The sequence below is a fragment of the Vicia villosa genome, linkage group LG6 (assembly GCF_029867415.1).
Source record: "Vicia villosa cultivar HV-30 ecotype Madison, WI linkage group LG6, Vvil1.0, whole genome shotgun sequence".
Classification (NCBI taxonomy): domain Eukaryota; kingdom Viridiplantae; phylum Streptophyta; class Magnoliopsida; order Fabales; family Fabaceae; genus Vicia; species Vicia villosa.
Window position 1 is genome coordinate 118,519,244 of NC_081185.1, and position 22,449 is coordinate 118,541,692.

The 22,449-nt window shown below is 35.2% G+C and overlaps 1 protein-coding gene across 1 annotated transcript; it reads right to left on the reverse strand.

Annotated features, from left to right (window-relative positions):
* Positions 1-2,291: 2,291 nt before the first annotated feature.
* Positions 2,292-14,011, reverse strand: LOC131614509 (uncharacterized). The gene is made up of 3 exons (XM_058886083.1): positions 13,842-14,011; positions 13,331-13,606; positions 2,292-2,540 (listed from the first exon to the last, which is right to left on the reverse strand). The coding sequence occupies exons 1-3, from the start codon at positions 13,971-13,973 to the stop codon at positions 2,292-2,294; spliced, it is 657 nt and encodes a 218-aa protein (XP_058742066.1). The 5' UTR covers positions 13,974-14,011.
* Positions 14,012-22,449: the final 8,438 nt, after the last annotated feature.

The following is a 22,449-nucleotide window of genomic DNA, read 5'->3' on the forward strand; positions in this document are numbered from 1 at the left end:
GGGGAGTATAGTCCCGGAGAAGAAATCAAAAGGATCTAGAAGCTTAGAACAAGGGTGTCGCTTATGACCGAAGAGACGATACGTTGGTGGGTTGATGTGAAAACCGACCTTGATACTGAACAAAAAATGGATGGAACAGATGACATTGTTTTAACCGTTGTAATTTCTTAGATTTTAATTGTTTGTTGTGTTGTTGTTTTAGTCATTGTGTTGTTTATTCAATTGTTGGTTTTAGTTGAAATTTTATTTCTAGTTATTGTTTATGTTATTTGTCATGTGTGTTGTAACTCATCTGACTAATGAAAAAAAAAGTCCATTTCATTGGTAAAATAAATTACAAATAACATTGAACCTAACAACTATGTTGTGGAATTAGATCCACGATTGGGACACTTGTTCTTATTATGTCCTACCTCACAACATATACTACACTTCCTTTGCATTTTTTCAGTGGCGTCCATTTCGGTTCTAATACGATTGCTGTTTGGTCTACCGCTTTTATTTCGGCGCATTAAATCGTTGTGCCAAACTGTTTCCCCTTCGTACACAGGCCAATATGACTCCATCGCTACCACCAGAAAGTAATTTTCGTATACGTTGAGTAACGTTGATACCTTGTAAATGGGTGATACCAATGGTAGTGCATCAACGTGATTATGTGAGCATGTTGCAATGACATGTGAGCAAGGCATGCGATACGCTTAAAATTGGCCATGAAGGTCGAACTCTATAACTCGATGAGTGTTTCCCTTGGCAGATTCCTGTTGTACATATTTCATGCAGACATCGTTGTATACCTGTTGTGTTTGTAACACAGAATTCCACCGCTTACCTCTTGTGGCGAACAAAGTTGCCATCCGAAAATATGTTGCACTCACCAAAACCGTTACAGGTAGGTTTCGTATGCCCTTGAAAATGTCATTCATTGATTTCACAAGATTTGTAGTCATGTGGCCCCACCTCGCCCCATCATCGTATGACCTAGTCCATCTCGCTCTGTCAATGCTGTCAATCCACCTCCCCGCATCTGGGTTTGACAACGCTATTTCACGGCGGTAGTATTGAAATCCAGGTTGGTTTAAGGCATACCCCGCATTCACCAAATGGTTCTTCAAAAAGTTTTCTTTGATCTCTCGCATAAAATTTTGTGCGATATGCCTAATACAGTAGACATGCGTAGACGGGGGGTCGTGCCAACAAATGGAAAACCAGTGTTTGGAAATGTCCAACAACCCAATGCTCTATGGGAGAAATTGTTGGGTGTAGATTTAATTGAGGGTGAGGGCAGAGAAAGAGGGAGAGGCCAAGGTATTAAGCTATCGACCCTTAAAGAACGTTATGACGCAATTGCGTTGGACCAGTTTTCTAACGAAAAAGAAAAAATAAGTAAAGCTAGAATTTATATTATGTTATTATTTGGTAAGTTTCTATTTCCCAAAGGCACGGGGAATAGTGTAAATTTTATGTACTTGTCTTTGCTTGAGGACATTGATGAAATCAAGACGTATAGTTGGGGTTCTGCGGTGTTGGCTTACCTCTACAGCTCCTTTTGCAAAAATGAAAAAAATGATAGTTGTACATTTTATGGATGTGCATTCTTGCTACAAGCATGGGGATGGTGGAGATGCCAGTATTAGCCCCTGAAAACCCGCACATATACATCTTCCCTCACGCGTCAAGGTAATTTAATGATCTTATTTCATTTAGTGTATTTATTCTATTATTAATTGTAACTATATTGATTTTTATTTTTGGATGTGTTTAGGTTTAATGCAACTGGGTTGGATTACACCAAAACGCCTGTAAACAAAATATTTTTTTACCGCCAACTCTTGAATCGACTTCGACCCCAAGATGTAATACCACTAAAACTTTCCAATATCTAACTATATTTGTAAAATAAACCATCTTCTCTAATTTGTAATTAATTTTTTTTACGTTGTAGTTTATTTGGAGACCATACTTGGAATTGGGCCATGAACCCGAGCCAACAGATGCGGCTGTTTGGACAGAAAAATCACCTATCATATGGTTCACCACTGTGGAGATGCACCAAAGTGACCATGTCAAGCTTCAATTCGGCATGCATCAAAATATCCCCGACCCCCCTGAGTGTTTGGAACCTTGGCATCTGCAAAAGGTCAGCCAACAGTGGTACATAAAAAATCGGAAGACATTCGCTAAAGAGTTCCGTAAAATATGGGCCCGTCGTTCCACCAATGTCCTACATTTTCCTGTGGCGCCGACCGAAATGAAACCAATAGCTGAATATGTCAACTAGTACAGAACGGTCACAAATCCTGAAATGTTTGTGTCTGACCCTTTCTATTTGGCAGACCCGCGAGCACAACAACCGTATTTCCAACAACAACAACCATAAATTTTCCAACAACAACAACTACCACAAAATTTCCAACAAAAACAACCACCACCGAATTTCCAACAACAACCACCACCGAATTTCCAACAAAATCACCAAAAACAATATTACCAACAACAACAACCAAATTACCAACAACAACCAATAAACCAACAACAACCTATTTACCAACAATAGCAACAACAACAATACCACCAACAACAATAATTTCAAACTCAACCACAAACTCAACCCCACCACCTACGCTTCCAAGATCTCAATGTGGCGGGCTCTTCCAGATCACCACCACTTACCCCCGACATAGGCATACATGAAGAATACGCGCCATACAGCTCATTCGACCAACAAACATCACAATACCCCAACCAACCATTGAACTTCAACAAACCACCACAACCATTGTATTTTAACCAACCCGATTCCACCACCAACTACCCAAGACCAAACTTCGAGGCCGCACCCACCAGGAGAAATTTCGTCCCACCAAGACAAAGCTTTGAAGGCGTCGCGGGCACCCGCCTTTCCTATAGAGGGAATTCTATAGGTCAAGGACGGCTAACAGATTTTATAGACCCGGAGTGCATTGAGGGTCATCGACCCAAACACAAGAGGAACCAAATAGAGGGGGCGTCGTAGGAATAGGGGAGCACTACCAACTCGTGAGCCGTCTATACGAGTTATTAGACCTCCTTCGAGCGGATCGTACCAGGGTCACCCACGCTTGGTCATTCGAAATTTTATTCTTATGATTAATGTAATTGTACTTTTTTATTTTAATATAAATTACTTGTTTTTTATTTTAATATGAATTACATGTTTTTTATTTATATTATTTTTCTAACTAACAAATTAAAGTCAATAAATATAATACACAAAACAATAATAATAGGGAAAAGAATTGAATAAAAAATTTGAAAAAAAACAGAAAGGAGGTGTTGTCGCCGGGAGGGTGGCGACAACACCCATTTTTTTAACATGTTCGCCAGGCCCAATAGCGACTTCTTTAAGCAGATAGTGTTGTCGCCACCCCCTGGCGACAACGTGTTAATATAGCAAAAAAGTGGACATTTGCGTAAATATTTTGAAAAGTTGGTTATTTTTGATTTTTTTTTAAACTAGTTATTAAAAAAAAAATCTCATCTTCGTGTCTCATCTAGCATTTTTCCCTTTTGAATCAAACCTTCAATTTAATTTTAATGGAAAAATTGAAGACCAAAACAATCATAAATTTCTATCCAAAGTAAATCTGGAATAAAAAAATTCCTGGAAATAAAAAAAATCGATTTTTTTTTTAAAATACATATCATGAAAATATTGTTTTTAATTTTTTTTTGAAATTTAAAAATTGACTTTAAAAGAGTTTAAAATATGAAATTGGTTTAAAATTGCAAACTAATTATAAACTAGTTTTAAATTGAATTGAAAGCATTTTGACAGTTGACTGGATTTTTATTGAAGTGGTTATTGCAAACTGAACTGAACCATAAATGTGGTTTGGTTCAATGCAGTTCTTGAACCATGAACACCACTAATGAAAGATATCTTATTTAATCATCTTAAACCTGGAGGTATGAATGGAAACGGTCTTCAGACATTCAAGGTAGAAGAGGATTAAATACAAACACCTGAAAATTTATCATGTGAAGAGAAAATGCATAAGTGTTGTGATATTCCTTGAGGATTTACTGAGAAGGTTTGTGAAAATAAAATATGGTGATGAATTGGTGGTTATTTCTAACGTGGCAATGATGCCCATACAAGAGAAAGATCATCTTTAACTCGGTGACCGGTGATGTCTGTTGGGAAAGGAATGATTGGCGTCAGTACGATGATTGGACTACCAGCAACTCGGTGGTTGTGAAAGAAATTAGTGTGGTGAATGAGGTAAGATCAACTCGGTGGTTGGAAAACAAACATTAATACAGTTACTTAAAACAGTACGGTTACTAGGATAAGATCAACTTAATGGTTGAGAAAACAATCATCATTATGGTTACTGGAATAATATCAACTTGGTGGTTGGAAAATAAGCATAAGTAGGGTTACTGGCACAATATCAGCTTGCTGGTTGGAAAACAAACATCAATACGGTTATTGGGACAAATATCAACCTAGTGGTTAAGAAAATAAACACCAGTGGTTTCAAAATAAACATCAGTATAGTTACTGGGATAATATCAACTCGGTGGTTGGAACACAAACATCGGTATGATTACTGGAACAGTGTCAACTCGGTGGTTGGAAAATAAACATTAGTATGGTTATTGGAATAATATCAACTCGATGATTTGAAAAGAAACATCAGTAGGGTTACTGGAATCAGTATAGTTACTGGGATGATATCAACTCGGGGGTTAGAAAATAAGCATTAGTAGGGTTACCAAAATAAACAATCATCAATAAGGTTACTAGAAGACAAATAATCATCAGTAAGGTTATTGGAAGACAATCATCAATAGGGTTATTGGAAGACACACAATCATTAGTAGGGTTACTGGAAAACCATCAATCCTCAGTAGGGTTACTGGAAGACAAACAATCATCAGGAGGGTTACTAGAAGAAAAACAATCATTAGTAGGGTTATTGGAAGAAAAACAATCATCAGTAGGGTTACTAGAATACAAACAATCATCAGTATGGTTACTGGAAGATGACCAATCATCATTAGGGTTACTAGAAGAAGACCAATCATCAGTAGGCTTACTGGAACAAAAACAATTATCCTTAGGGTTACTAGAAGACAAACAATCACCAGTACGGTTACTGGGAGACAAACAATTGTCAGTGGGGTTACATGAAGACAACCAATCATTAGTTGGACTACTGGAAGAAAAACAATCACCAGTAGGTTTACTGGAAGACAGTCATTAGTAGGGTTATTGGAAGACAAACAATCACCAATAGAGTTACTGGAATAATACCAACTCGGTGGTCGAAAAGTAACGACTATTATTAGTGTGGTGACTGAACTAACATCAACATGGTGGTTGAAAAATAAATGATTATTATCAGTACGACGACTGGAATGACTTCAACTTGGTAGTAAAAAGAGAAATGATAATATCAACACGGCGACTGGGGAAATTGTATGACATTGGCACGTTGACCGAATAGTAACTTTGTAATATCAATATGGTGCCTGGAAAGCAAGAAAGGATATTAGCGCGGTGGCTACTTTACTGGGGATAAAAAGGAATGTGAGCATGGTATTTGGAAGAGGACTAAGATATTTCCAGCATTGTAGCTGGAAAATGAACAAAAGTATCAGCACGGTGGTTGAACAAGAAATTGTATGACATCAACAAAGTGCGGTGACTTTGCTGGGGAGTTGAATTATAAAGTATTAGCACGATGGCTAGAAAGAAAACAAATTTAGGTAATATCAACGTGATGGCTAGGAAACAGATTTTGAGATATTGGCGAGGTGGCTGGAAAAGGATTGTATGATATCAATACAACGGCTGGGGATTGAAAAAGGACATCAGTGTGTCAAGAATGAGAAACTCAAATAAGTCTCGTCAAGAAGACTTGATTATGTCTCGCCCGAGGGACTCAACTAAGTATCACATGTAGGATTTAATAAAGTATTGTCTGAGGGACTCAACTAAGTCTCACCTGATGGACTCAACTAATTCTAGCTTGAGGGACTCAACTAAGTCTCGTTAAGAAGATTCAACTAAGTCTTGCATGATGGACTTTACTAAGTATCACCTAAGGGGCTCAACTAAGTCTCTCCTAAGGGACTCAACCAAGTCTCATTAGGAAAACTAGAGCCATGCACAAAACTTTAATAAGGCTCCTCTAAAATGGAAAAAGGTGAGAAAGAAAGCTAAAACTATTCGGCTTCTCTGAGTCCTCATGATTGAGGGACTGTAAAGTGGTGTAATCGGAAGGATGTGTGGAGAGGGTATACGCTTCGCCTATCGACCCTTCTAGGTCACCAATTTTCTGGTTCAAGGGCCCCTGAATTTCAAGGAATCAACTACAAATTCCTTGAGTGGTTGCTACATCCCAAGAAGTCTTTGGTCTAGGCTCAATGTGGCTATATATACCTTAGTACTACGATAAAGAAGAACAACCCAACTCTAATACAGAAATACATGCATACATAGTTTATCATCCCCTATGTGAGCTAGCTCTCAACCTCACAACAAACCTTAAAACCTCTGACAACCCTTAATCATTAGTGGTTGTCTCGCATTTGTACTTTTAGCAAGTAATTATAAGTGTGTGTGTGTGTATACCTAAACATTCAATCATGTTTCACTATTATATTATTTTACTATTTTAATTATCCAACCATTTTTTAAAATATAAGTTGTTCCATTAGGAAATTAGGAATGTTTGGTCGAACGATGGAGTATAGTCCTAATGCGATGGAATGGCTCTTCGGTATAAATGTACGAGGATAGGCCTGCAATATTAGTACTTTAATATCTAAGTCAAGAAGATGGTGAAGAATAAAGTGAGTATGGGTTATAGAGATAATACTTCAATATTCACTTATAAATAAACAGTGGTTATAGAGGTTCCTTATGATTTTGATGTGGAACGAGAAAAGACTGGTTGATGACACCTAATGATCAGTAACAACCAATTTCATGGAGCTCAAGAGTAGGGTTGCATTGTACCTTAGGTGCTTTAGTGGAGTTGCAGTATTGATGATTAGGCTTTCTCTTTTTGGGCCAATTGTCGGCTGAGAACAGTTTCCCACAATCCTTGTCGTAGTGCAACAATGGTAAGTGTTTAAGATGATTAGATCGAGCATATTTCACCAGTCAACCATTTGGAGAAGTGGAAAAGATTTAGGATTCACTATGGATGACCTTAAGAGCATGCACATTAAATTGTTAGTCTCATCGTTGAAATGTTTAGCAAAATCACCTTTATACGTGGCCATAGTTCCTTATACTAGGTAGTGGTGTTTCCCTCTAGGGGTGCTCAAATTTATTCAAGTATTGTTATAATATTGAGGCAAATCTAATCGATTTTTTCATCTTCTCATTTTATTTTTTTGGAACCGCTGATTTTCCTACTTCACTTAATATATAAAAAGTTATTTCAACTTCCTAACCATATTTCCACTATTTGTACAAATTGTAAGCCTTTTATTCTTCTATGAATCCAAACTACTTTCTCTTGAGCTCCTGTGATTTTAATCTACCTATATTCCTTTTCATCTCTAGGCCGAACATTTCCTTAATTCATTGCATTCCTATAACTGTTCTTTAATTTAATCATTCCATAAAGCTTCATCTTTTCAAGGTATCGTTTATCTTTGTGCTCACTGCTTATTATTTAACCCATCCTCGCTCTAAACATGGCTAATATAGGAGACGACCCTGCAAATGAGCTGGAAACTTATAGTGATGACAATGATGCTTTATTTTTCTCTAAAATAGTAAAATCGAAAATAACAAGTGTCACACCTTTAGCAGATAATCGCTCACTACAAACCTCATTGTTCTTAGCAACGATTTGGCTCTGATGGGGATTCTATCAAATAGGGAAGCGAACTCTCAAGTTCCCATCCTAGTGGAAATATGAATGGTTCAGTTGGCCCCGTCATTAGGGATATTAATGTTAATACTTCTTCTCTATAGCTTGTTAAGGTTCGCCTGGATGAACCAGGAACTCTTCTCTTTACTAACTCATTTAGAACTCTAAAAAGGCGAGAGTCTAGTATTAAGGAGGTTAGGGATCATCTCAGCTTTCATAACCATTCCCTGATTTATGACAAACATTATTGTTTCACTAGGGAACCAAAAATGCTTGGTGAAATGGTGGAGTAGAGTCACGATGTGTTGGAATAAATCTCTTGTACGTCCGCGTGACAGTAAACATGCAAGGTTAGTACTTCAACATTTAAATTAGTAGGAGAATAAAGAATAAATTGAGTTACGGGTTAGATATAGAATACCTCAAGTCTCTTGTGAAATTCCTTATATATGAATGGTGATTATGGAGGTTCCCTACCATTTATCGTGGAATGAGGAAGAACGTCTAATGACATATAATTGCTAGTACCAGACCAAGGCGTGGAGCTCTAGAGTAGGGTTGCATTATACCTTTGGTGCTTTAATGGGTTGTCCATGATTGATTTAATGGCGCAACAATGGGAAATCTTTAACAAAAAATGGATTGGGCATATTTTGTCGGGTTTATTTTCTGGTTCATTTGATATCGGTGTGATTGGGATGATTGATTTTCTTTACTGTTGGTAAACAACATCAGTAATATGTTTCTTTAACGTTGAAATCCATCATACAAATATGGTGAAACTTCAATTGGCTATCAACAAGAGATATCCAATCCACCTATATACCTTAAATAACATCAGAAAATGAATATGACCAAGTCAAGGAACAACAGTATACATTGTTATACAAAGGTGAGAAACGCCATTGCAGGAACCAATGTGAATTTCTCTTGAGAGGATCAATATTTGAGGGAGAAGTTAAGCCAAGCCAAAAGCCAAAAGTATGTGACTTGGTTTAAATCACTACCTTATACATACACCTCTAGCACCCGATTTCTTAATAACCATTGTGATCGTGATTCTTCCTTAACTCAACATATCCATCCTAAACAAGAAACACCCCCCCCCCCCCCCACCCACACACACACACTCCAACAATCCAAACAATACCATTACAACTAACCCAACAAAAATATATATACACCCACCATTTCGAACAACATACACAATACTCATAATCTCAACAAACAAATTACACATATCAAACACCAAAACAATAAACCTCATTCTAGTATCCATACACAATACATCAATCAAACTTTGATTGCTCAAACCCCCAACAACACTACCATAACACATCATACCCTCAATATCTTACAACCTCCATAGAACCAACAACGGAATGTCATTTCCCTTTCATAGAACTAATGAACCAAAACATCAAACAACCAATGTCGATTTGGACATTGAGTTTGATTTCAAAATATGGAACAACACAAACTTGATTAATATAGATTTCTAGTTGTTCATACTTTTTTCGCTACACCTTGTTCTTCGTCTCCTCCTCTGCCTCTTGCGTCACAATAGTATAATCTTAGTTTTCGTGAACCTAGAGTTCGTCAATATGGAACCGACGATCACCTTCATCCACCATATTATTAGTTTAATTTTTAATATGTCATTGTAACCACTTTATATTATTAATAATATTTTATTTTTTTCTCAATGACTATAAATATATATTTCATTTATTTTATTTTTATTTTTTGTTTAATTAAATATTATTTTTTATATTATTTTTAATTAATTAATTAATTACTATATTATTATATTATTTTTATTATAACTCTTATTATAAAATAGATTTAGAAAAAATGATAGACTTAAATTTACTTTTAGTCCTCCTATTTTGGGCGTTTTAAATTATTGATCCCCCAATTACTAAACCCAACTTTTTGGTCCCTGAAATTTACTTTCTTTGGAAATTTTGGGCCCCCTCTATTTTTGCATATGTAGATTTCTAGCCGTTCTTATTTTCTTCGCTACACCTTGTTCTTCGTCTCCTCCTCTACCTCCTGCGACACAATAATATAATCTTAGTTTTCGTGAGCCTAGAGTTCATCAATGTGGAACCGACAATCACCTTCATCTATCCTATTATCATTTTAATTTTTAAATGTCATTGTAACCATTCTATATTATTAATAATATTTTATTTTTTCTCAATGACTATAAATATATATTTCATTTAATTTATTTTAATTTAATTTTTTGTTTAATTAAATATTATATTAATATAATATTTTTTAATTAATTAATTAATTACTATATTTTGATCACCTATTTTTGACGTGTTAAATTATTGGTCCCCAATTACAAAACTCAATATAATTTTGGTCTCTGAATTTTACTTTCCTTGGAAATTTTGTTTACTTTTATTGATTAATTTAATTTTGTAATATGATTAAATTATTTAATTTTTTACATAATAAATTAACTTTTCCATTGATGGTTAAATTATTTAATCTTTTACATAATAAATTAATATTTTTAATCAATCCAATAATTTTAAAATTTTCAAAATTATCGTTTTTTTGGGTGATGAGAATTTTGCACGTCACTCTTTCTCCCTTTCATGCGTTTCAGGTTGCAATTAATGGGTTTACTACACTTTATAAACATTAATACCATTTTTTTAATAAACAAATGTGAGACTTCATTCATTACTCTATGTTTATTTATTCCTACAAGTCATTCTTATTAATCAGTCATTTTCATCTCATTTCAACCTCATTCCATAGTCTCATTCCCTCTCTATCCTCCATATCCTCTCCAAGTTCATCATTCATCGTCAATTATAATGGAAGTACAATATGCCCCAATCCAAAACAATTTCAAGATGAACAACAATAACAACACATGGTGGTCGATGTTTAAAGACACCTCTTCACTTTCACAACAAAAACTCTCCAACAACGACATTGTTTTCAATGTGTTACTCGTACAAATTCATCAAAACCAATCAACTCAAAAGCAACAAAAGGATTTCAAACAAAGACAAAACAGTGATAATCATTTAGAAGAAGTGTGATTAAATTCATATGCAGTAAACTAATGAGAAGGAAGGCTCACACAATATAGATACCATGTTCACTGTTTTGTAAGAAATGAGGAACAAGCTTTTTAACATTGTTGTTATGTTTCATATACTTGCTCCTAGGCCCGCCCACACAATATAGAGAGCCAGTTCTATTTTTTTAAATAGGTCCTCTAATAAAATAAAATAAATTATTATATATTTAAATTATAAATAATATATTTAAAAACATTTTTGTAGAAATTAATATATATATATATATATATATATATATATATATATATATATATATATATATATATATATATATATATATATATATATATATATATATATATATATATATATATATATATATATATATATATATATATATATATATATATATATATATATATAAGGAGGGATCAAATTACACCCGAAGAGTTACACCACGAGTTACACTCGTTCAATAACTACATCTCGAAATAATATTTTTTAAATTTAACCGTTGGATTGAAACATAATATCATATAGATCATTCCTATAAAGTTTGAGCTTAATCTATAATGATTTACTATGTCATTGAATAACATCAAAATTAACGTTATATAGATCATTCTGTATATTTCACTTAGAATGTTTTAAAATTGAAAAATACCAATATTGATATAATATTTTTTTTTACAGTAGATTCAAGTGGTAATAATACCAATATCAATATAATGTTTTTTCACTATAGATTAAAGTAGTAATATTTCATGAGAAAGATATCTAGCAAAACAAATAAAAAATTAAAAGAGTCATCGTGGTGGCCGATGGGGTCATACCCACAACTTTTTTAGAAACAGATAGCCAGTTGTTAGCTATGCATTGCAATACATTTATATTCTTCCTAAACAATATATTATTATCCAGTTCCTTATTAACCTCGTATAAATAATAGATGGATATGACAACTATTTTGCATTGTGCATCTTTCTGGAAGAGTTGTTAAAAGTTGGAAGAATCGGGAAGAACATGCAGTCTGAAACATCTACCAATGCCAAAACTAATGCTTTGCAGTTATAACTGTGGCGTGAGAATAATATGACATTTACTTGCAGACTAACAAAGAATGGAGTGCAAGGGTCATACTTTTCAATTAGGATTTTCTTGTTAGGATACTTTTGTTCTCATTTGAAACATGGATAAGATGTATTACCAAATTATTATGAAAAAAATATGAAAAAAATGCTGACCTGGCCCTACCATGATTGTGCCATGTCATAAAGAGGACACATGCAAAAGTAGAGGGGTTACAAAAATCCCAAAGAAAACAAAATTCAAAGATAAAAAAGAAAGTAAAATTCGAAACCAGAAATTTAGATTTTGTAATAAGAAAATCAATAGTTTAAATCGTCCAAACTAGAGGGGCCAAATATACATTTAAGTAAAAAAAGATAATTAGACAAAAGTTTGTAACAATCCATATGTAGGAAGAGCGGGTAAAAGGACAACATATTACATGTCAATATTCAGTCAAACATGTTACATAATTAAACAATTACAATGAATGTATTTGTGTATTTTTAAGGGTATTATAACGGTCATGTATGAATCAAGTCGATGTGAATATTTTGTATTAGTACTGTATATTTAGTGTTACAAATTCACTTAGGAATTGAACTAATATAAGGCAGGATGTTTAATAAATGTCATATGATTGCGCACAAAATTTGTCTTGCGTGTAAATTATGCATAGGAATGCTATATAAAAACTTAATTAACCTCTCTATCCAAACAAGGCTTAAACTTTAGAAATTAGACGAAGGTGTGTAACAATCCAAATGCAGAAAGAGTTGGTAAAAGGATAATAAGAATAAACAAAGAGACTTTTTTTGAGTGAGCTTAATATTCCACTAAGATTGTAAAATTGTAAATCATAATGGCAGCTTGCGTTATTTAACTTCAATTTCATAAGGGTGTAGAGGAAAGATTAACTATAGGAGTGATTTGGTTAGCGGTGGTGTGAAACATTTGGACGATGAGGAATGCAATTATCTTTAATGGTTGTAGTTTCAATTTCGATGACGGCTATAGCACTATTGTTTTAGCTTCTTGGAAATGGTTCTGCCTAGTTAACTCTTCTACTATATCCTGTAATTTTCATTTTTGGAACATTTTACCTCTATCCTGTATAAAGAGGTAATTTGTCTGTGTGTTTCTCTTTTTGTGTTTAATATCATTACTTATTGAAGAAAAAAAAATTTTCAACATCCTCATTGAAGAAAGTAGCAGCTATAATGCAACAACACCATAAAACAACACTTTAACTCAAATGTTATGAAAATCTCACCATCCCTCTTAAGTAACTCATGTGTCCGAATGATATGAATGATGTGAAAATTCTACGTTAAAACTTCTCTTCACTAAGAATATTTTCTTGTTCAAACTTCTCTTCACTAAGAATATTTTCTTCTTAACTTTTTTGAGTTTTGCCCCGCGCAACTTATAACATGAGAAACTAATACTCTCCAAAATTTGACTTTTTTCCATAACAAATTTAGCAAAATTAAACTCTGGCTCACCACCTGCAAACTTTTCAAATCTTACCACTTTAAGAGTAGATAGAAAACATTCAGGTACGGACGCAAAATTTGGCGGTTTGTTGTCAGAATATATTGGTCCCTGGTGAGAAGAAATAAAGAAAATGAAAAAAAAAAACTTAAATACATATTATGTTTTTATATTTATCTTCAATAACAAAAAACATTAACACAATTTTTACATTTCATATATTTTAACTTGAAATAATTAAAACAAATAAATATCTTATTTTCACTTCTTTTTGTTTGTTACACCAAAAGGTGCTTATTATCTTAGTTGGATTTTGTAAAATTTAAAGATTATATCAATCACTAACCTCTAAAACTAGAGTCTCCAAACATGGTGACTTTAAAAGTAAGTGTAGCAAACTTTCAATGGTAACAAAGTAAGTTAGATGCAGATTACTCAGCTTTTCAAATGCCGAAATATCAGCCAAAAAATGTTCCATTTGTGAAAGATCCTGGAAAACAAAAAGAAAAATGTGTTGGTGTTAGGTCAACAACATATTGAGAAACCTTATACAAGATAAAGTAAATGAAGAATTGGAAGTATTCACTATTGAAGAATCAACACTTCATAACCATATAATATGTTTTGACCACAAGAGACTTTAATCTAATCACATCGTATGGGCGTAACAATTTCTTCTAATAAAAAAATCATACCTGAAGTCGTAAACATTTCAAATTACTAATATTAAATAGTTTACGAACAAAAATCTTCATTTGTTGCCCACTCATCTCCACCTCTGAATCATCTCTTAGATAAATGGAAGCATCAGCAACGTGTGCAGCATCTAGCAAAGTGGTCTCTGATGATATATAGGTGCTATAAAGATAATTTGTAATATAGGAAGCACAAATCACAATTTCAGCATGTGACACATCGAACGACATAAGCCATTGACGGACTATTTTAACATTTTCAAGTAGAGGGGCATCGATAATAACACGCTTTACATCTAACCAAATGCAATCAAATGAGATATATTCTCTAAGAAATGGGAATTTAAGTGTTAACTCTTTTGATTGATTGGAGGAGTAACAAGTAATTTTCATTGGATTTCTGATTGCAGTCAATTTAAGGACAGTGAGGGATGAAAGAGAAACAAAAGACGGAAATTGGATAATAGAATGACCCAGACCCAGCACCAATTTCTCCAGGGACTGGCATTTGAAAATGGGATAGCATGAAATGTTGCATTCTCCCATGGAAAGGAGACAAATCTCTTTAACTTTTTTGTTTGAAACTAGAGATATCAACTGACTGATAATGAAGGGGTCATATTTCTCTGAAAGAGCAAGACTGAATAAATCGATGCACTACGCCAAAATTAGCTTTTAAAAGCGCACCTACAACAGCGCTTATTCACAAAAGCGCTTTCGTAGGTTTGGTTAAAAACAAAATAAAAAAACACGCTAGAAAAGCGCTCTTAAAGGGGGGGCAATGAAAGCGCTTTTCAAAAGCGCTCTTATAGGAGGTGGGTATGAAAGCGCTTTCCAAAAGCGCTCTTAAAGGGTGGGGTATGACAGCGCTTTTCAAAAGCGCTCTTATAGGGGTCTTATAGGGGGTGGATATGAAAGCGCTTTTGAAAGCGCTCTTAAAGGGGGGGGGGGGGGTTACGAAAGCGCTTTTAAAGAGAAAGCGCTGGTATAGAGTGGCCTATGAAAGCGCTTCTGAAAAGCGCTCTTGTAGCCCTCATTAAATATTTTTAAAACTAAAACACGCTCTTTTATTTTAATTTCCAGAAACATTCCGAAAGTTCTTCTTCTTCCTCTCACGCTATTACTGTTCTTCCGTCTAAACCACTCACCCTCTAAACCACTCACCCTCACGTCTGAACCACTCACCGTCCGTCTCAACCACTCTCCGTCGTCTTCTCACCTTCAGGCCACCGCCGCCACCGCCGCTGCCGCCGCCGTTCTGTGGGTGGAATTTTAGGGTTTTCTTGGTCAAAATCAACATCTTCTTGCTGCTTCTGTTCAGGTAAAATCTTCCCACTATTTAGTAGAACTTGTAATTGCAAATGAAATTTCTGGTTTGGTTATGAGCAGATTCTTTAGTAAATATATCTTGGTTTATGCAAACAACTCCAACCACAATGACCCTTTCATCCATACACTGCAAATTCAATTATTTTAGCTTTGGATGTATTGTTTTTAGTTTCATCTTAATCAATCTCTGGTGCACTTCTGGTGGTGATAATTTAATCCATTGTTTATAAAAAAAAATATTTTAGCTTTTGATATATTGTTTTTGGTTTCATCTTCATCAATTTTTCCTTTGTGTCTGTTTATAATTTGATGGGCATGGTATTTTGAAACGTAGACTATTTGTTTTTATGAGTGGATTTTTTTTTTATGATGAACAAACATTGTTGGTAATCTTAATTTTGGCAAGTGAAACATGAATCTAAACAAATAGTACAAACATTGTTGATAATCTTAAAATTTAAAATGATGAGATAATATTCTATTTATGTTCTAAAAATGTTCAAATTACATAAAGACGAAAAATGATTCATTGTAGCTATTTCATAGCATTAAAATCGTAGAAATAGTTATATTTAAAAAAAATTAATATACTTATTTGTTTTTAAGATGTTAAGTAGTTGGTGCAAAAAAGAAAAACTATCTCTTGAATTTTACTATTTAAAAAAAATTAATATACTTATTTGTTTATAGTTCTATTTAATATCAATTTAGTGTCTCTCAACCAGTTTTTTGGTTTGTGGACTTATATTACCTTGAAATAAGGTAATGTCTTCTTTAAGAAATCGGGTATTCTGATTAGGTATTCTATTATGATGATAGCTATTTATTATCTTGACAGAATTCCTTAGTACCTGATAGAGAAACCAAGAAGCATTTGTTTAGCTTAATTAAGTCATGGATAAGACATGGATGAGATCAAACCGATTGTCGAAAGAGTACGAGAAAGGGGTATGGGAATTCGTTGAGTTTGCGGTTAAGCACTCCGAAGACCCGCTTCGAATGCCGTGTCCTTGCTTGGGTTGCTGTTATGGGGATAAGGTTGACGGGAAACAGTTGGGATCCCATTTACTACGGTTTGGAATTGATAGAAGTTATACATGTTGGACAATGCATGGTGAGAAAAGTAACGGGAATGCTGGGTCGAGTTGTAATAGGAAGTATGCTTCAAACGACGATTGCACAGACACATACGATTGCGATCGAGTCGAAGAGATTGCAGAAGCACTTGAAGAAGATCTTGCGGATTGTCCCAAAATGTTTGAGAGGTTGGTAAGCGATGCAGAGAAACCGTTGTATGATGGTTGTTCAAAATTCACAAGATTGTCTGCGGTGTTGAAGTTGTACAACTTAAAGGCGGACAATGGATGGTCGGATAAAAGTTTCACAGAGTTATTAGCCCTTATGAAAGATATGCTACCAGAGGATAATGTTCTTCCCAATCGAACGTATGAAGCCAAAAAGATGTTGTCCTCTATTGGCATGAGCTATGATAAGATACATGCATGTCCAAACGATTGCGTTTTGTTTCGAAACGAGTATGCAGCGTTGAATGAGTGTCCTAAATGTGGTGCCCCTCGATATAAGAAAAAGTTGTCTCCTGCTAAAGTCTTATGGTATTTTCCTATAATTCCGAGATTTAGACGCATGTATCGTAGTGAGACCGATTCAAGACACTTGACTTGGCATGCAGATGAAAGAATTATTGATGGAAAGTTGCGACATCCGACAGACTCACCACAATGGATGAAAGTTGATACTGAATATCCTGAATTTGGAAAAGAAGCAAGAAACCTTCGGTTGTCATTGTCTACTGATGGAATGAACCCGCATGGTATTCAAAGTATCTCGCATAGCACATGGCCTGTGATTCTTATGATCTATAACCTACCTCCGTGGCTATGTATGAAGCGTAAGTACATGATGTTATCAATGCTAATTTCTGGGCCTAAACAACCAGGGAATGACATAGACGTATACTTGGCACCGTTAATCGAAGATTTAAAGTTTTTGTGGGACAACGGTGTGGAGGTTTACGATGGGTATAGGAAGGAAAGTTTCAACTTGAGGGCGATGTTGTTTGGAACAATTAATGATTTTCCAGCATACGGAAATTTATCCGGGTACAGCAATAAAGGTCAAAAGGCGTGTCCCGTTTGTGAAGATGAAACCGATACGACACGATTGGATCTTTGTCAGAAGAATGTCTTTCTCGGTCATCGTAGATTCTTAAATTCTAATCATCACTACCGTGGGTGGAGAAAAGCATTCAACGGAAAGGCCGAACATGGTACAGCCCCGCCTTTTTTGTCAGGTGATCAAATTTTTGAAAAGGTGAAAGATGTGAGCACTCAGTTTGGCAAGCCTTTTGCACATTCACTTGTCAAGGGTGGGTGGAAGAAGAAGTCCATTTTTTTTGAACTTCCATATTGGAAGTCGTTGTACGTAAGACATTTCCTGGATGTTATGCATATTGAAAAAAATGTATTTGACAGCGTTATAGGTACGTTACTCAATATACCAGGAAAGTCTAAGGATGGCGTTAACATAAGGAATGACATGGTAAACATGGGGATGAGAACTGAATTGAGACCCGTGACGAAAGGAAGACGAACATATCTGCCACCTGCTGTTTACACTCTATCTAGAAAGGAGAAGAAAACATTGTGTAAGTTCCTCAGTGAAGTTAAAGTTCCAGAAGGCTACTCTTTAGATATTAGAAGACTTGTGTCCATGAAAGACCTCAAGTTAAAGAGTTTGAAGACGCATGATTGTCATGTTATAATGGAACATTTTTTACCAATAGGTATACGTTCTATTCTGCCAGAAAAAGTAAGAAGCGCAATAACTAAGCTGTGTTTCTTCTTCAGGTCAATTTGCAGTAAGGTGGTCGATCCCGCGATCTTACCAACATTGCAAAAAGAGATAGTTGTTACTTTATGTGATCTTGAAATGTATTTTCCTCCCTCGTTTTTTGACATAATGGTTCATCTAGTCGTTCATCTTGTGAAAGAGACACAATTGTGCGGACCAGCTTATATGAGATGGATGTACCCTGCTGAACGTTATATGAAAATATTAAAAGGGTACGTGAAAAACAGAAGTCGACCGGAGGGTTGTATTGCCGAACGATACGTTGTTGAAGAAGCGGTTGAGTTTTGTACTGAATATCTGTCAAATGTTCAATCAATTGGACTCCCCAAATCTCATATTGTCGAAAAAAAAGAAGGAAAAAGGCTAATTGGAAATAAAGTTGTGACAGTATCAATGGTCGAACGGGATCAAGCGCACTTGTATGTTCTGCACAATGAGATTGAGGTTGAGCCGTATGTTGAAATGCACAAGGTTGTTCTCCGAGATTTAAATCCAAATAGAAATGAGAACTGGATAGTACGAGAGCACAATCAAAGTTTCATACTGTGGTTTAGGGATCATATTTATTCAAAGTATCGTTCAGATCCTGCTTCAGTAACAGAAAGGTTGAGATGTTTAGCCTATGGTCCAAGTGTAATTGTGCTTTCTTATAGCGCATACGCAATTAATGGATACACATTTTATACCAAAGAACAGGATGATAAAAGTACTATGCAAAATAGTGGTGTTACCTTGGTAGCTGAAGCAATGCACATATCAAGTGCGAATGACTTAAATCCGAAATTTGCAAATTTGTCATATTTTGGGGTTATCGAGCGCATTTTGGTGTTTGATTACGCGAAGTTTCAGATTCCTGTATTTGGTTGCAAGTGGGTTGAAAATAATAGTGGCATACGAATGGATAAGTCAGGATTTTTGCAAGTGGATCTCAATAGGGTAGGGTACAAAGATGAGCCTTTCATTTTAGCCTCTCAAGCTAAACAAGTGTTCTATGTCAATGATCCGACAAGTACGAAATGGTCTATAGTGCTTTTATCTAACAAAATAGTAGATGAAAATATTGAAGATCAAGGTGATATTGGTGTTGGCATTGAATCTTGTACAAGAAACGATCATAATGAGAATGAATCTTGTACTAGAAATGATCATAATGAGGGTATTTGGATCAATCCAACCGTCCGCGTTGTTACGAGACGCGTAGAACACAATCCTACAAAGAAAAGAAAGAGACGTTAGTGATAAAGGTAATAGTATACATATTCCGACTAATTTGTTTTATTCAATTTGTACCGATTGTTTTAATCAATAGTATAGTACTTATTCAATTTTGGTGCATATTCTCGTTTTGTACATAACTTTTGAACCATGTATCCGTTTGTCGACTTCTTTACATGTAACTATACTATTTTGACGATTCCGGAGCTGCTCATGCACTTATATGTTCATTTCGGGACTGTTTTTTTATCGGTTTTGCTTCTGCCCGTAATCAAAAGTCGGGCTTAGGGTCTGAATTTCGGAAAACCGACTTTATTTTTGAGTCCGTGGGGACGTTTTACCATAGCCATGTAAATTTCGTTCAATTCCGACAACTTTATTTTTTGACGCTTATTTTGATTTGTACCGATTTCGTTTCCGATTTACTTGTACATGCATGGTTTGACTTCCATTTTACTTGTATAGATTGTTAGCTTATTAATAGTGTACTAATGTGCTTTAGTTTGTTTGATACAGGTTAAATGGCTCCGGATAGAGATGCTCCACCTGAAAACTCACAAGAAAGAGATGCTCAAGAAACAGATGCCACGGATACAAATGCTCCACCTGATACTGAAGCAAAAGAAGTTGCACGAGGCATCACTATCATGAAGGGAATCGTTCGACATAGAGACCAAGGATTAGTATACCGATTGGAATGGAATTCTGATAAACAAGCAATTGGTCCTAATTCTGCAAAGTTGACAAGTTATATTGGTACACTTGTTCGTATGCATATTCCGGTCTCCGTAGCTAGATGGAATATGAAAAGCGAAGACTTGGATGCGAAAAAAAAAGCGATTTGGGACGAGCTTCAGGTATATATCATATATGGTTAATTGTTGTTATTATCTTGATGATAAATTGTTTAAATTACTTATACTAACACACTATGAGTATGTTTTTTTGCAGAGGACTTTTGAGATACCAGATGATCGTAGACGCTACATACTTGGTTTGGCCGGCAAAAGATATAGAGGGTGGAAAGCTTTTTTGACAAACACTTATCTTAAGGATAAAGATGGAAACTTTCTTGAAGAGGCACCGGGACGGCCAAAAAAGTATGAGATCTTCATTGGTGAAGAAGATTGGGCTAAGTTTGTAGAGCAAAGAGATGAAGATTTTCGGAAAAGGAGTGCCAAGAATAGTGCGAGAGCATCCAAACCCGCATATCCATACAAAAAAAGGGCGTTTGGGATATGCACGCTTGGAGGATAAAATTGTAAGTAAATAGAAATGCGTTTTAATTAATTGTCTAAATGTGTTTTATTTGACGATTTTATCTTTTGTGTCAATGCATAGTTAGAGGAGACTAAAAGTGAGGAAACCTCACTTCCTGAACATGTGTTGTGGAGGGAAGCTCGTGTGGGCAAGGATCATGCTGTCGATCCCGAAGTTCAGAGAGTTTTTACTGAATGTGTAAGTATAATACTGTGTCTTTAATTAAATCAAATGTTTTTTAATATATAAATGATTTTTTTATGTAAATGAATTACAGGAGACCTTGTCGCAATCGGCATCCACCGGTGAGGGGAGCGTACTTAGTAGAGCACTAGATGCTCCTGAGTATCCCGGTCGGGTGAGGGGTAATGGTCATGGTGTGACTCCAACCTCTTTTTACAAGAGTCCTAGGAGAAGAAATCCTTCAAATGAAGAAGTGTTGCAAAAGTTGGCGGAATTGCAAGCACAAGTTTCTGAATTGCAAAGAGATAAAGAGGCGTATATGAGAGAAAAGTGCAACACTTCATCGGTGAAAGAAACTAGTGATAAGGCTAGTATCAACTATCAAAGGAAATTTCCCGAGGTAATTATAATTTTTTTCCTTTTAAATTGTTCTATTTTATTAATGATAATGACTTTATATTTACTATTGGTTTAGGGCATTTCATCTTGCCAACTATACTTATCGGAACCGAGTTATCGACTAGTTGGCAAGGGAAAAGTGCACAACACTTTGGGAGATTTACTTCACCATAGACCGCTCCCGGATGGACACCTGAAAGTATCGGTGGATGTTGTAGTAGATCATGATGCGATGCTACCGGTACCTGACATGGTCTCAGAGACGACATTGCTGCGAGATGCAATAGGATCATTTGTTGCATGGCCCTCGGAGCTCATTACCATTAGTGATGAGGTATATTGAAAACGATTATGAATCATTTAGTTTTCGAATGTCAATTCTAAACCGTTTATTAATTATTTTTTACATTTTAATTTTAGACTGCTCCTATAAAACCCACAGTTAAGGGTAAAGGGATTTTACAGGAGGAGGAGTCCGTTGCATCACTAAAAGAGGTACATTTAAAGTGTTAATAATTAATCTGAATCTAAATCTGCATGATTTTATATTTTACATAACTTATATGATTTTTAGGCATCCGCTCGAGAGTCACAACAAGTGACGCAGCAAGTTCGTACCGTACCACCCACTGGTCCTCCGAAGCCAGCGGGAAAAAAAGGCGGTGCTTTTGTGCCTCGGTACCGGTCGACGCTCGCAACAATGGTTGATATGTCCGATTTGAAGGATGGTGCTTTACGTGAAATCGTTATGGATGAGAGTGTCTTCGGTATTGAATTCAAGTCACTTATTACACTTGATGACTTGGAGGAGATTTTTAAGCATGATCAACTAGGCGTCAATAACATGCACTCATACATTCGGTAATATTCCCTCATCCGATATATTATTTAATTAGTCCCACAATATAATTTATTTACACATTTCAATGAAAATAATCTAATGTTTATTATGTTTTTATTTAAGGTTGTTGTATGACAGAGTGTTGCGCGGGACTCCGTTGT

Bases quoted from the DNA above. Each gene is read 5' to 3' on its own strand.
- LOC131614509 (XM_058886083.1), bottom strand. From the start codon at position 13,973: ATGGAACATTTTTTGGCTGATATTTCGGCATTTGAAAAGCTGAGTAAT. The intron at 13,607-13,841 runs GTTAGTGATTGA...TCTTCTCACCAG, and splicing joins TGGAGACTCTAGTTTTAGAG to GGACCAATATATTCTGACAA. The intron at 2,541-13,330 runs GTAGAATTTTCA...GTTGGTAAATAG, and splicing joins TAGTGAAGAGAAGTTTTAAC to GTTGTTGTTGGTTTATTGGT.